Genomic DNA, 15,561 nt, shown 5'->3' with positions numbered 1-15,561 from the left:
CAAATCACCTGAATTACACTTTCACTTTGTTTTTATACCTCAAAGTTATTTACAATATTTTTTCCAGTTTATTCTGATGTTGAATCAGCCTCACCATGACTTCCTCTCCTCATTACTTATTTGCATTCACTGTTCCAAGTCTGCATTTTTTACTAAATTACAAACACCTGCTGAAAACACGATTTCTTAAATTTACTATCTAATCTCAGCGTGGCCGCGGGGCTTGAATGAATGTAACACACGTCACAGTGTTTGCCTCACAGTGTGTTGTTTCCTCCTCCTCCTCCTCTTTAGAGCCGTGGTGATGCCCATCGCCCACGAGTTCTCCCCTGATGTGGTGCTGGTGTCAGCCGGCTTCGATGCTGTTGAGGGACATTCGTCATCACTGGGAGGCTACAAGGTCACAGCCAAGTGTGAGTGTAATAACACAGTGTTACACACAGACATGAACACAGTCATGCATCAGAGTTAAAGTCACACAAAGTGCAGTCTGACATCCTTCACACTTATTTTTTAAGGTTTTATTTAATGACAGATTTTCTGTTGTAGGTAAAAGTGAGTGTTAGTGTGTGAGTGGCCTCTGCATCTTTTGTTTTTAATATGTACCTCTATTAGACCTTTAATTTAGCTGTCCTTAATTTTATTTACATATGCTTATTTTCAATGCAGCATAAAAACAGACACCAAGACATGTAGTGTTATTTTGTCCGCTTGCTTGCAGAATCATAAAACTCCCAGACTATATTCAGGAAGATAAACACTCTCACAGCTCAACAGTTTTTAGTATTAATGTGAAATATTAGCACCCAACACATAGCACCATGTAGAGCAGGAACAAATAGCACCATGTAGAGCAGGAACAAAAAGCACCATGTAGAGAAGGAACAGGATGAAAAAAAAAGAGAGAGAAATCAATGTTGTGCCGATTTGAGAAAAAAAGATTAGGGACTACTTTTTGATTTTAATTAAGATATTTGTTTTAAGATCACTATATACACTACCAGTCAAAAGTTTGGACACACTTTCCCATTCACTTGTATGAGAAAATGTGTCCAAACCTTTGACTGGTGGTGTATATATATATATTGTAAACAGACTGTGAATGATGAGCACTGATGTAGAGGTGAATGGCATCTGAAGGGCAGGGAGCACCCTTATGCACACTTATGATGTTGAAACCAGCATTTATAACAGTTAGAGGCTTTCACCAATAATGAAGGAAACCTTTAGTTACTTTAATCAATATCTCAGGAGAAACACCTGTCCAGTCGTCAAGTTAACCTGTGTGTTTGTTTTGCAGGTTTTGGCTTCCTGACCCGTCAGCTGATGTCGCTGGCCGGGGGTCGGGTGGTCATGGCTCTGGAGGGGGGACACGACCTGAAGGCCATATGTGACGCCTCTGAAGCCTGCGTCAGCGCCTTGCTGGGCATGGAGGTGAGATGTGTGACAGTACATGCGTGTGTTTCTGTAGAGTTGCACAGTTTGTTTATCCTCTAACCACTTGCTTTGTCCCAGGTGGAGCCTCTGTCTCAGTCTGTGTTGGACCAGAAGCCTTGTGAAAACGCTGTCAAAACACTGCAGAGAGTCATCCAAGTTCAAGGTGAGCACTGACATCACTGTATAGCACAATCTGTGGCATCCAGAGCCCTCAGCAGCACCTCATTCTGATATGCATATCATTTTGGGTAGTTTTGTAAGGCAGTTTTAGGTGCATTCAAAACTATATTTTAAGTCTCACAAACAACTAATCAGTATAAAAGAATAAAAGGCATCAATGTCAGCCACACGTTACCACCCACTCAGGCCTCTGCAGCGAGTATTAGTAATGTTATCAACGTTTCCAGCTTTCTAAACCCTCCGCTCACCTGCAAAGCTCAGCGTTTAAACCACCTCATTATCTGTAATTATTTTAAAATCAACTCTTGACACATTCAGATGTAGATGGATCATGTGTGCTGCAGGCATTTTTGACAGAGTTTATTCGCCAAGATAATTAGTAGAGAAGCAGCAGACTAGCAAATCACCCAAACGCCCATATTTCACAAGCTTCTGCTGACCATTTATAACGCCAGTGTTTCCACTAGTTGTTGGCAAGTGTCTGAAACACTTAGGAAAAAGAACCAGTTTTTACTGCTTACATTTCTACATTTGCTGTTTAACCTAATCGTCAATATTTTCTGTCTCAGTTACCTTTACTTTCTTATCCTTTTCAAGGTCAAACATAAGATAAAACCAAACTCAACTTTTACTTACAATCAAACAATTCTTTCTGTGGCGTAAAAAAACATTAACCACCCTGGTGCCTGCCCATCCTATCCTACCTGTCCATATACTGTATGTATACACTTATGTCACCCAGTGGTAAATGTGCAAAAAAAAGTCTAAATAAATACTCAAATATATATACATAAAACAAATGGTATCAAACTTCTTATATCTTCCTAAATGAAATAACAAATAAATAAATGACTAAATGTAAAATAATAAAATGATACAAACAATGTGAATAGCTCCAACAGAAGCTTCAGTTGGCAAGTTGTTTCACATACGCTTGTGAAATGTCACAATGAATGTCAGTAAATGAGAAAAATCGGTTTTCAGGAAAGTATTCCTATTTGTCAATCTGTAATTGCTCCTTCATGTTGTTGGGGTGCTTGCTTTCATTTGAATGTGAAATCAAAGAAATACACCTGTTTCTGTTGCACCAGCTAACAGCCGTGCCACCATGTTTACCGTCCCTTTCACTGGAAGATTTCAAATCAGCTTTTGTTGATAAGGCTCCAAATGACACCAAGCTTCTTTACTATCTGTTCAGCACACAACATCCTCTATCTCCCCGTCTAAAGACCCTCAAGTGAGACAAGAAAAAATAGTGAAAAATTTATGAAATAAAGGCAGTAACTCAGGAGCATCAACAAAGAACGGACAGTAAAATTAGTGTACTGTTACAAATAAAAATTGCTCGGATTTTACGGGCAAAAATTCAGGCCATCCGTAGAAACTTTAAAATCTTTAAATAGTTTTTTGCTACCACCATTTTTATTTTGCCTGAAAACATTTTGTGTTTAAGAAAAGAAACGTATATATTTGTCATGTTTGGGATACACTTTTAATTTTGATTTGCTGAATTGTAATCAACATAAAATAATAAGGTTTCTATTTGTATCTCTTCGGGTGTGTCGTTTTCCACATTTACACTCTCTACGACATGAGTCTCTATTCCTCCACTTGGCACCTCCTCCTGTCCTTACATCCCCGCTGCTCTCTGACCACCTCTCCTCCTTTACATCCCTGTCTCCCATCCCTCCCTCCAGCCGTCCCACACACAGACAGACTCACACACACACACGCACACTGCCGCCCTGGCTCCAATTATCTTCAAACACTTCTCTGGCACACGACCTTCGCAACATCCCCTCCTGATTGCACACAAATGTTATCCCAACCAAATTAGATTAATTAAAAATATTTGCAAAGCCACAAGAATGTTAAGCTCATAATTTAGGCCGGGGGTGAAATATATGTGAGTTGCAAACACAGCCAGAACACACACGCTCATAGACGAACATATTTGCAAACACTGATTGGTTTGACTTCCACTGTGTGACACAGGACCCAGAGACCCTGAGAGGACAGACTGAATTTAGGTTTACGCTGCTGAAATTATCAACACGGATATTTAGACCTCCGGCTGTTTATATCACTGTCAATGCTTACATTCAGATCAAACAGCTACAACTGCTGGATCAAACACACAGTCCTGCTTTTTAATAATGCAGTGCAGGCGCTTTCCCTCAAGGAAACATCAGGATGAAAACAACTGAAGCCATTAATCTTTCCTTCTTTCTCCCTTCTTCCTCCTCTCCCTCCTTTTCATCTTCTCGCTTCCTCGCAGGTGAGTACTGGCAGAGTGTGAAGGACTCGGCCGCCACGGTGGATCTGTCCTACCTGCAGGCGCAGAGACGACGACAGAGACGAGACTCGGACAGCGAGGCCGTCAGCGCCCTCGCCTCGCTCTCGATGGGAGCTGTCTCCCCGGACAAGTAAGGAGGACGTCACTGAAAATATCTTCTGATGAAGCCTCATGACAATTGTGCACTCTATTTTTCATCAAATCCTTTTCTTTCTCTTGATTTATTAGGAAACAGCCAGAAAAACTGACAGAGAACAGAGATTCTCTTTGAAGAAAGAACCACCTGACAGCTGCCTTCAACCAAGTCTCAGTGGAATCACCGAACACACACACACACAGAGAGAGAGAGAGAGATACACACAGAAAGCTATGCCTTTGGACCATCACTGGAAGCAGATGTCCTCTGTTTGACCACTGTATTCATCACCTCACAAAAACCCTCCACCTGCATCACTACTGGCTGCAGTCTGACCACTCTGATTCAAACACACACTGAGGAACACACATATTCTCGTGACACCTCTACGGGCTCTTCCTGCAGGAGACGCTGACCTTTGAACTGAAACAAGTGAAGAAGAAAGACAATAGACGGCAGATTAAATGAAGGATTTTTACTTTCTTGTAGCATCGGGAGCTAACCCCAGGATGTAGCATATACTCACACTTGACAAAGCGCAGCTCTGCGACTTCAATCATTCACCTTGTAAATTACTCCCACAAGACCTGAGGGACACTGCTAGGACTGATATGGCCTTGAGTGCGGGGTCAAAGGTCATTTTGGCTTACTGGAGCCAATCACTTATAAAGGAAGGAGTCATCCCTGAAGGAGAGCAGATATATCCTCTGCGCTAAAGACGCGTCCCGTTATGATGATGTCATTTGTCTGCATGTGACGAAGATCCAATGAAGGAACAGATCAGTAACTCTGATCGTCTTGCACTGCACCGTTCTGTAATGTGAACCGGATTAGATGGAGCCACGTCGGCCATGTTGACAGTCAAACATCTCGTTTGCTTGTATTTTTCGTTTATTCGATTATTCATTCGTTTGACCTACGGCACACTTTTTTGTGGATGTCAGCAGGAGGTTTTTTTTCTTTAAGAGTGAAGCTCCAGTGAAGTCTGAGATACATATGTTTCATATTGTTCCTTATGTCCACATATTTTCTTAAATCTTCTTTTTTCTTTCTTGGCCTGTCGGGCGAGCACATGCAGCAAGGCTGCAGATCGCTGCAGTTATTATTATCGCTCCCCGGCAGATAAAAGCAGACTCAGCAGCCTTTGATGGAGTGCATCTTAAATATTTAGACATACTGTAGTTCGTATCAGTGGCATCAGTCACAGCGAAGAGCTAATACCTCTAATCGTGTGTGTATCAGTATCAGGGGGGAAAGCAATCACTCCTAAAGGTTCCTGACAGAGACTCTTTACACGTCAGCAAAGACACAAATCTCCCATGATGCTTCAGTGCAGCGTGACCACTCAAAAATGATTGTATACGAGATAACGCAGATCACCTCCTCTCTGTCAGGAGATTTATTTTTAACAAATGATTCTCATCCAAAGACTCGGTGACAATCACGCACTCACAGTGCCCTCAGGATGAGAGGATCAGAAGGATTCGGGTCTTAAAGTCTGAACGTTAATAATGTTTGTAAAGTGGACCTGTGTTTCTACCTGTGGATGAGCATTCCTGCTGTATTTTATAAATGTATTTTATTGTTTGTTTTTTATAAGAAGGACGAACCGATGTGTCCTTCGTACGTCATTGACGCAGCAGCGCTCCGTTTACCGCCAGTGCCTGGGACGTTTGGCTCCCCGGACCAAACTCGGACATTTAAGCATTCAGAGAGGAGAGTAATACTGTGATCGCTGAATATCCACACAGTGCAATTGGACACAGGTTAAGCGCAACCAAAGTTTATAAGAACAATGTGCCTTCCTGGACTGGCATGGCTTAAAGAACTTCAAAGACTTCTTATTTTAACCAAACAGTTGAAAAGCACCAAAAGCACAGGACGGATATATAAACACATTTATTTGTTAAAGAAAAAACCTACACGACTCTGTGTCTTTGAAGTGCTCTCTGCATGTCTAACACGATCTCTACGGTGCTATGTTGTTGTTTTCTTAAACACAGTATGTTTGCCTTCTTTTTGTTTCTTTCTTTCTTTACGTTGCATTTTGTGTTTGCAACTGAAAACCTCTCAAATCTTTGACGTGATGAAAATGTGAAAAATGAATGATGGCGAGAGAGCGTGGAGCGGTTTGAGCTCCACATCACTTACGACAATCCTTCAGGGAGGTGAAGCTTTACTGAGCTTTACGACAGAATTCATGACCTGACATATCTAACGTTTTACCTTTTGTCTTAATTCATGCAAATGACTTATTTTTGTATTCGACCTCAAAAATGAACCATGTGTCGAGACCAAAAGACCCGCCCGTGTGCCTTTAAGTATGATGCTGACCAACCTGTGAAGGTAGCCTTAAACAAACTGGATCTTATTCAATCTGCAGGAAAAGTCCAGTTTTATCATAACTGACTGGTTTTGTTCTGTACAGTGTAAATAATGACTTCTTTCTTTTTTTGTCTGTGTTTGTCTTTTCTACTATTTTTGTTCCCTAACAAAAATCCTTAATAAAAGTAAATGATGACAGTTGAATGAGATCATTTATTTATCTCTAAAGCCATTCTTATTTAAACTTTGTGAATCTTGTATCATTTTATTTGAGGTAATTTACCTCATTTTCTAAATTATGTTATTGTACGTTTTGCTTGGATTATCAAAAATATTGCACTCATGTACAGCATCGAGAAAAGTTTTATTGTCCACAGGCGCTGACACGATAAAGATTATCAAAAGCAAATGCACACAGCACAAAGGAAACATCATCCAACAGTAACGAGACTACTACGACTGCTCACTGCAAGTTTGCAAAGATATTTAAGCTTTTTGAAAATAGTACATTAATCAGATTTTCTTGCATTTTAAAATCCATCTTTCTGCAGCGCTCACTAATAACACAAACTGAAGTGAAAATGAAGAAGTTATCAGTGGTTTTAAGACATTTTCCCGTGGACATTTCTTAGTATGAAGCAGAGTACAACGCATGAGCAGAGTTACAGTGTGCATACACCAAATTCACAAACAGATACACTTTAAAACCCCCAAAATACACAGAAAGCGATCCAGTTACTACAGCACAACAAAGTGGAGATCTGCGCCAGATTCCTCCTGCTCCTCTTTTTCCCACAAGACGGGCCTTTGAGAGCCGGAGCGATTAGCTTATTAGCATTTTAGCTGTAAACATTCATTGGCTGTGACCGCCCTCTAACCATCGCAGTGCCATTATCATCAGTCATCGTAATGTCTGTCTGGCAGTGAGTCACCCCCGAGGAGAAGAGTCGGGTGGATGATGGTTATCACGGTGGTACCCAAAGGCACTCCTACCAGCAGCCATTTTGTTTCATTGTCAACGCAGGCCAGCTGTTTGTTTGTTTTGTTCTCGTCATTCAAAATGTTCAGCGCTCGACTGTCGTGTCTCCTCACCAAGTGAGGCGATGTGTGTTAGAGTCGAGCTGTAAGAATACGTCTCAGTGTCCGGAGAGAGAGAGAAAAAAGTTTAAGATGAAGAAAAAGGGGGGATTATCTTGTGAGGCGGGAACACATTTCTTCTTTGAGGGCAGAGAATTTTCCATTTGTCGTTTTCTGCAGAGAAACACAGAGAGAGGACATGAGTTTAGATTAGAAGATCCACAGTGGTGTGTTGTACTGAAGCAGTGGCACATCTGTGCAAAGTACAACTAAAACTCTGTTGAGGTTATAAAATGTGTCTACAAACAAACAAAAAACAATTCTGTTCAGTGGAAAAATCCCTACAGCTGCTTAACTTCTCCTCTCGTGTAACAAGCAAACATTTCATCTGGAGTGTATCTGTTCTCCTTAATTACAGTCTGCCTTTTGATGCTTTAAGAAAAACACACAGAGAGAACAAGTCTGTGTGTCAAACCATCATGTAACTCTGCTCTGCCTTTTTAAAGTTCAGAAAAATCATTTCTCACAAAATCAGACCCTATTTTTGGTTCTTCTTGTGGTTGGCATATGTTCTGCAAAAGCATTGATTGTATCCACATTCAGTATTATTTATGTGTAAAGGAGGAGGTTGTTGTTGGTAGTGGCGGAGTCCGCCAGTCCTGCAGTGGATTCAGAAGGCCTAACTTTAACAGTTGTTGAAGATAGGGTGCTTTTGTCTTTTTAGTGGGGATCATTTCTTTTTATTTTACACTACAAAAACAGTTTGAGAATGATTTTTCTTTCTGCTTCTATGAACTGTATGTGCATTAGTGTTTGACAGATCCTGATGCAGTTATGTGGCGTTTTGTTGCCTACGTGTCAAACCAGAAATAATTCCTCCACAGCTCTCTATTCCTGCAGCTGCCTGAGCAAGGCCAACACACTTACATTTGCATGCATAAGCACATACGCATGCAACAGTCACACATGAAACACACACACACACACTATCCTCCCACCTGTGCTCACTTCACAGTTTGGCCCTCTAAAAATAAAGATGACGATCAGAAGCCACAACTTCTGGACCTGGCTTTTAAAAAACGCAGATGAGCCGCAGAGGATTTTACATCTGGTCTCAGATCAGCGCGCAGTGAGAGCCAGAGATTTGATATGCACAGAAGAGCATCCAACAGCTGGTCAGCGCAAATTATAAAACACACACACACACACACATACGGAGACGCAGCAGAGCCAGGGGTTCCGGCAGAGGAAAGAGCAGTGACAAGCTTTTTGATTATAATATAAACAGAAGGGAGAGTATTTGTTTTTTTCCAGCTCAAACAGAACAATCCTCTTATTTTGAAAGTCTCAACCTGAGCCAGACAACCACACTGCCTGAAATCATGGTCATCGAAATGCACACAAGTGTCTGCTGGACATTCATGTTTGTACGTGGTCATACTCTAAAAAGAAATATGTCTGCTTTGACAGAACAAAATATTAGGGAGACTTTTTATGTATTAAACTGATTATCTTGCTCTTTTCTCAGAGGAAACTATGTTGGGTGGACAAAATAACAGGAATACCCAATTTACTGCAATCCAATATATCAATTAAAATTACTTTAAAAATATTACAAAATAAAATCCTAGTCTTAACACAACATCTAACCGAGCGAAGACGTGGATGCAGGATAGTCGCTGTAACTTATATTTGGACATCCTTGATACTTGAACCTCTGGGTATTTATCTATATGAGTGATGTCATTTAATGCATGCATACACACTGTTTTAAATTACACGCACACACACTTGCATGCACACACTGTCTTTGAAGTTCCTCAGACTTCGTTCTGACCTCATCTCTCTCCTAAAATGAGTCATTCAGGTCCGTTTCAGGCCTTGAATTTTTCTAGCACTTTCTGTGGCGGCCCCTGCAGAGCACATGATAACAGGCAGAGCAGGCAAAGTGGTAGGTAATAACCACCGCGCTGCGTTCAAGGACACTCCGCTCCACGTGCAAGGGGGCCTCGGCGTTCCATCTGCAGCACCGACTGCTGCAGACGCCACTGGAGGTTTAATTATAACGCAGAGAGAACACCTGCAGTGTGCACATGGCCGGAGGCTGCATGTGTGTGTGTGTTGTGTGTCTGGACAGTGTAATGCACATGTGTCTTATGTAGTCTGTGTAGTAGCACATGTGATCTCATTTGTGATGTGCTGATTCGTGCACAGGGAATAAATAACGTGTAACTCTGTGCTTGTAATGCTTACAATGTGTCGACACAAAGATCTGTGAAAGTGTGTGCGTCTGTTTGAAATGTGTTTACCTTGACCTGTCGTCAAGCTGTTGAAAAGTGTGTATTTACTCCAGCCGACATCACAGCATCATCTCTGCTACTTGTCACATTTCAGTCTGCTTATTTAAGACGTTGTCATTTTATTTTGAAGGACTCTCTGGCTGCCTTTTTCGCAAAAATGAAAGTCTTATAAAAGTTAAACCAGGAGGAGGGAGAGATAAAATCACTGAGACAACATCTGCCTTTGTATTCCTGTTTACTTATGTGCAGACCTGTTCGCACACACACACACACACACACACACACATGCATGTGCACTGCTGCTGCTGCTGCTGCACAGGTAATTAAAAGTCACTCCAAACACAAATACACACACCAGTACACACATGTACATGCGCTGACACACACAGGCCCGTGTGCCTGACCCTAACCCTGGTACACACACCTTCCTAATACCTCACAACTGTTTCCAATCTAAAGGTTCCTGCTTGTCTGGGCCCCGGCGGGGCCTGATTGCACGATACAAGATCCTGAGGAAAGAGGGCAAGGCTGCAGGGGAGAGAGAGAGAGAGAGAGAGCAAGAGAGAGAGAGAGAGTGATGTGCCTGTGCTTATTTCTCTTCACTCTCCCTTTCTTTTCCTCCTTTCATCCTGTACCTGTGCACGAATCTGGTGTCTGTTAAAGCCACTGAAAAAAAAAAACAGAGCCTGTGAAGTGGATCCTGAAGATTGTGGAGGAAAACATTTGTCTGAAACACATCAGAGGTCTGTCAAACGCTGCAGAGTTTAGATTACGCTGATGATAACGTGCTGATAGCTCATCTTGGTTATTAAAGTGCAACAACATGAGGGTTGCCTTCTGAAAATGAAGTTATGTTTATTAAAGTTTTTAAATCAGTCGTAATATTTTTCATGTTATTACTTATGGCCATGATGTAAACTTTGACACATTACAGAAAGTTTTTTCCTGTTTTTAGAATTTTTATCGGATGTGTTAGAAATGGCAGATACATTTGATCATATGCTCGAGTGTTTGGACTCAATTAATAGGCATTTCTTTTGACCAATATTTTAAATGCTTTGCTATCTAAATTCTAAATAACTAATTCTGTTTTATCAAATTTGTTTTATTATTTTACGTCAGAAAGTTTTGTATTCTGTGTAAGTTTAGTTTGTTTTTGGAATATTTGTATATATCATTTTTTAAATGTGCTTTTGTTTAACAGGAAGAGATGTGGTCCAAAATGTTGCCCAAAATGGCAAAAAAAAATCTGCCCAGACCCAACATGTGATTACTTTAAATTGTCTCATGCAGGTTCTTTTCTTTTTAAAGATCAGCTTTATGTTGACAAAAAAACAGATAAAAATCAGCCAATAATTAATGTTAAACTTTACAAAGTTACAATAATAATTATGTGCAACTATTAAGTATTGAAGGTCATAGATAAGGTTGTTACATTACAAAATCAGAATTATATATAAAGATTGTGCTGTATTAAAACAGGTGGGATTACCTTCACAGCTGTTATAATACAATCTATATAATACATATCACAGTATCATTATATACTTAAGGAACTATTTATGTCTTTTTTCTTTTAAATCATTGTTTAAAAAAAACTACAGTGTGTAAACAATCAGCATGTGTGGATGTGTAATCGTCATTCTTTTTAATTCTATTGAGATTCTACTATTCATCTGTAAATATGTCTGTTTATGTACAATTAAATTAACGTGTGAAACAACTTGTTGTCTCAACGTATCTGTGATTCCAGAGAGTCTTAAGAGCTGCATGTTTAACTGAGACTAACTAAATAAAAGAACATCGTGTTGTTCTTATTTAATCTTTGCTTTTATTTTAAAGGCTAAAAATAATTTACTGTGACCCTCTTGAGATTATTTTGAAACATGAAAAGCAAAACATGGTACATTAAACATGTCCATGTGCTGATGGCATGCTGGATACAGGAGTGTGTGTGCACATGTGCATGTTTGTGCTTGAATTATTCCTGTATGTTTTTACGCATATATTAGAACCCAACCGTCTAATTGTGTTAGTGTGTGTTTTATATATTTTATCCATACCTGAGGGCTGCAGCGGGGTGTCTTGTTGCTCTGGACTTAACTGGAGGACAGACAAGGGAGAGCAGTGGAAACAGCGGAGGGGAACAGGGTGTAGAGATGGAGTGAACCACCATGGAGCACAAATGTGTGCAAAGGACTGAGAGTAAAAGGTGAAGATCAGAATGAAAGGGAGGAATTCAGAGGTTCAGGGGTCAGGGAATGGGTGCAAAGACAAACAGAGGCGGTGGGGTGGAGATGTGGACACGAGAGGGTTTAGGATAGAGGTTTCGATGGGTTCCTAGTGGCTCGCCGACATGGCCCAGGCTCCCTCCATCCTCCACACGGAGAATGCGTAGCTCAGTCTTTCGTGGGCCAGGTAGTTGCAGCTGGCCAGCTTGGCATCCATCTCATCGCTCTGCAGCACCTGGTACAGGAAGTCGATGTAGCGCGAGGCCAGCTTCAGGATCTGGATCTTGCTCAGCTTGTCTGAAGGTAGCGTCGGGATGATCTTGCGTAGCGAGGCGAAGGCGTCGTTCAGGGACTGAGTGCGTTGACGCTCCCGCACGTTGGCGATAACACGCTGGGAGTGGAGGTCTTCGAACGGCTGGTCCAGCCGGGGTCCCAGCGGCGTGGGGGCCAACGACACAACAGTTGTAGGGCTTTTCTTCACCCTCTTCGGCCCGGTTGGCAGCAGGCTGGTGGGGCTGCCGGTGCTGCTCTCCTCTGCCTGAGCGAGGCTGTCCTTCTTGGGGTAAGGCGAACGTTTTCGATTTCCTTGTTGGTGGCTCTTCTTCGATCCTCTTTCAAGTTCCTCCTCGCTGGCCCCCAGACCTCCTTCGGGGGAGTTGGTGCAGGACACCTCTTCTCTCATTGTACTGTCCACCAACAACCTTTTAACCTCCACTGCGAACAGGCTGTGATTCTCTTTATAAAGACCCAACCGAACTGAACGTACTTGACAACCTCGTGTTACCAAAGTCTTGTCTTTGGTCAAACAAAGTTACGTCTGCTGAAGCTCCATGGGATTGGACGTCTCCTTGGCGGTCCTGTTTCCTGGTTAGCTTGTTAAACTTCTCACTTTCACATTCCCCTCTCAACCTGGCAGACAGAACAACAACAAACCATCTGACAGGCAGGTCCACCTCCGCCTCCTTTTATACCCAAACTCCAACCCGGGGCCTACGGGCAGTTCTCTTTGGCTCAGCGGACTTCGGAGGGCGTGGTTCGGCCTGGGCCAGGCAGAGAAGCAGGAAGTTTGCGTTAGCAGGGCGGGCGGTGGAGGAAGGGGGTAAGTGGCTCTCTCGGCCAATAAGAAGAGCTGTGTCTAATGTTGCAGGGATGTCTGAGGCTTTATGGGTTCCAGATTTGGGGCTGGAGCGTCAGTCCGCATGCACCCTTGTGTCTGCACTCTCCTTCATCAAGTCATTATTAGAACAGAGATCGATCCAAACCTTTTATTTCTGACAGTCACTGGTGCAAACTTTTATATTGAAAACTTATCATCAACTATCTTTACGAACATCTGACTTGAAGCTTTTTTCTACAGCAAATTCAGCAACATATAAATCATGTGTGTTGATGTAGTGTCTTGTTTTTCCCCTCACATGCGATCAAGTTTGAGTTCACACTAACATTTGTCTGCCGTGGATTTTATCATGCTGATAACCAGACGCTGTAAAAACAAATCTGTTAAACCAGGGGTCACGACGTGGACCGAGTCAATGAAACTACTGCAGATTATAAGACCAAAGGGGGATTTATAGATTAAACTGTGTATTTTATGGTGTGGAATTTGTGTTTATAAATTACATAAATTATACATTTTGCCATGACAGACCATAAAGTCCTGCAAACCAAAAAAAGGATGTTTCATAAATCTGTTTGGCCGCAGCGGCTTTAAGTAAATCTGGGAGAAAATGTGAGGTTGTGCAAGCACGAATACTGGAAGGAATTTCACAAGATGACCTTTTTTTCTGACGTACGATAAACACAGATGTACACTGAACTACTTAAACCTCTAAGGACGCTCATCTGACACCTGATCGGTTGATTTGGAAGAGTGCTTAATGTATAAACAGTGCTAAAATCACTGCTGACGTCAGCTGTCAAAGGATACTGGGGCGAGAAAGGAGCACAGACAGGACCCTGAATGACCCCTGACCTGAGTGGCCCGGTGACCTCAGTCTGCAGAGGTGAGGGAGCACCTAATTGTGCCATCCACGGCCTCGGGGCAGCGCAGACACATGTTCCACCTCCACACCGTGAACCCATCTGCGTCTGCAGCCACTTAAACACGTTTTCTACACGTTGGCAGTCGTGACACAGCAGACGGGGTCTCCACGAGAAAAAATGACAAGACGGCGCTTCCGGCTCGTGTTTTTTCGATCCAAAAGGTACAACTTCCGTACAGTCTGAACAAATGATTAAATGTTGCGTAAATCTACCTTTGAATCCGGATCAGTTTCCCAACATTGTGTCTGTTTATACCTTCATGCGTCACGACATGAGTGAGTCATGTGCGGATCACTGCAGAGGAGACTTGTGGGGAGTTTTCCGCTGCTCTAAGCTGCACAAATCTGGTACTTTTTGATGACAGCATACTTAATGGTAGCCTTTACATTTCAACACCTCCAAACATTCTTTTTTAACAAGAGTACTTGAATCTTTCATGTTTCCAGAACTTTCCAGAGATGTAACGTGAAGAAGCTAAAACGGGACTCGTATTCAGCGACAAGAAGAGTCTTCGGTTGTAACTAACCCTCCTATCAGTCTTGACACGCTGCTTGACAACTTCTAGCCGACAATTTGGGTGTGATTGCGGCGGCGTTTGAAGGAGCGTCTGTGCAGAGAACAGTTCAGAAGATTTCTGATGAGCCTCGTGATTGCGCTGGTTTACATTTCATTCAGAGAGGGACGCTGAACGGAAAGTAGCTTGATCCCAGTTGGGTTCAATCAACTTGGAAGAAGAAAAAAAAAAAGTCATCTGGCCATCCAAGCTAGGCCATGGACAGAGACTGCGGATCATACGAGGTTGTATTTACATAACAGAACAAGTCAATGCCAGGATTAACTTGCATTTGAATTGGGGCTTATTTGGAGCTCCGGTGGAGACAGCGGAGGGACAGGAAAGTCATTGTTACAGAGGCTAATCTCGCCGCTTACCTTTAGCGAAAGCGTGGCTACGTGCCTCCATCATGGAAAAAATGAGCTAACAAAGCGAGTAGGCCTGCAGGAATGTCGTGGCGCAAAGAAGAAGAAAAGAGGAAAGAGGGAGAGAATGGGAGAAGAATAAGAAAAGGGGAAAAGAAAAGGAGAAGAAAGGAGAGGGAGAAGGGGGAAAAAAGTGAGGCTGTCCAAACAGAACCAGATGCAGGAGTGTGGAGGCTCGTTTGATCTCTGTCCTCATAGGCTGATTGATGTTGCACATTTCATTTCCTTGTCAGAGTCTTGACATAATGTTTCACTAAACACTCAGGCCCCGCTCTCGTCTTCGTTTTATTTCCACGGGGGTCGTTATTAACCCTTTCTGGAGCTGAAAATAGACCATACACATATCAATATATATCAATATGTATTGGCTTACATACGCACACGCGGGGGGGGGGAGCTTGGATATCAAAGAGGGCCGGTGTATTGTCTGTTTCTGTCTCTCCAACATATGGTTCGGTCCTGACTGAAATACTGCACGGAGGAGCATGTTGAAACTTTTGAAGTTCTCCAAGGGGGAAGAAAAGGAAAACAGTTTCTTTAAGTTCGTAATGCAGTCAA

General features: G+C 42.2%; 2 protein-coding genes across 4 annotated transcripts in view; one reads left to right on the top strand and one right to left on the bottom strand.

Annotated features, from left to right (window-relative positions):
• LOC138606096 (histone deacetylase 7-like) overlaps positions 1-6,532 on the top strand; it is a 41,790-nt gene extending 35,258 nt beyond the window's left edge. For all 3 annotated transcript variants that reach the window (XM_069678554.1, XM_069678553.1, XM_069678555.1), the window contains 5 exons: positions 295-413; positions 1,301-1,434; positions 1,516-1,600; positions 3,896-4,043; positions 4,142-6,532. In XM_069678554.1, coding sequence (XP_069534655.1) covers positions 295-413; positions 1,301-1,434; positions 1,516-1,600; positions 3,896-4,043; positions 4,142-4,184 — 529 coding nt within the window. In that variant the 3' untranslated portion in view covers positions 4,185-6,532. The remainder of the gene's footprint in view (positions 1-294; positions 414-1,300; positions 1,435-1,515; positions 1,601-3,895; positions 4,044-4,141) is intronic.
• A 187-nt stretch (positions 6,533-6,719) lies between these two features.
• Positions 6,720-12,838, bottom strand: LOC138605967 (twist-related protein 2-like). The gene is made up of 2 exons (XM_069678429.1): positions 11,815-12,838; positions 6,720-7,625 (listed from the first exon to the last, which is right to left on the bottom strand). The coding sequence occupies exon 1, from the start codon at positions 12,662-12,664 to the stop codon at positions 12,092-12,094; it is 573 nt and encodes a 190-aa protein (XP_069534530.1). The 5' UTR covers positions 12,665-12,838; the 3' UTR covers positions 6,720-7,625; positions 11,815-12,091.
• Between the last annotated feature and the right edge of the window lie 2,723 nt (positions 12,839-15,561).

The sequence above is a fragment of the Semicossyphus pulcher genome, unplaced genomic scaffold, assembly GCF_022749685.1.
Source record: "Semicossyphus pulcher isolate SPU_LCO1_2020_fin unplaced genomic scaffold, fSemPul1.0.p SCAF_3, whole genome shotgun sequence".
Lineage (NCBI taxonomy): Eukaryota > Metazoa > Chordata > Actinopteri > Labriformes > Labridae > Semicossyphus > Semicossyphus pulcher.
The sequence above is the reverse complement of the archived record's forward strand: the minus strand, read 5'-3'. Positions and strand labels throughout refer to the sequence as shown.

Bases quoted from the DNA above. Each gene is read 5' to 3' on its own strand.
- LOC138605967 (XM_069678429.1), bottom strand. From the start codon at position 12,664: ATGAGAGAAGAGGTGTCCTGCACCAACTCCCCCGAAGGAGGTCTGGGG.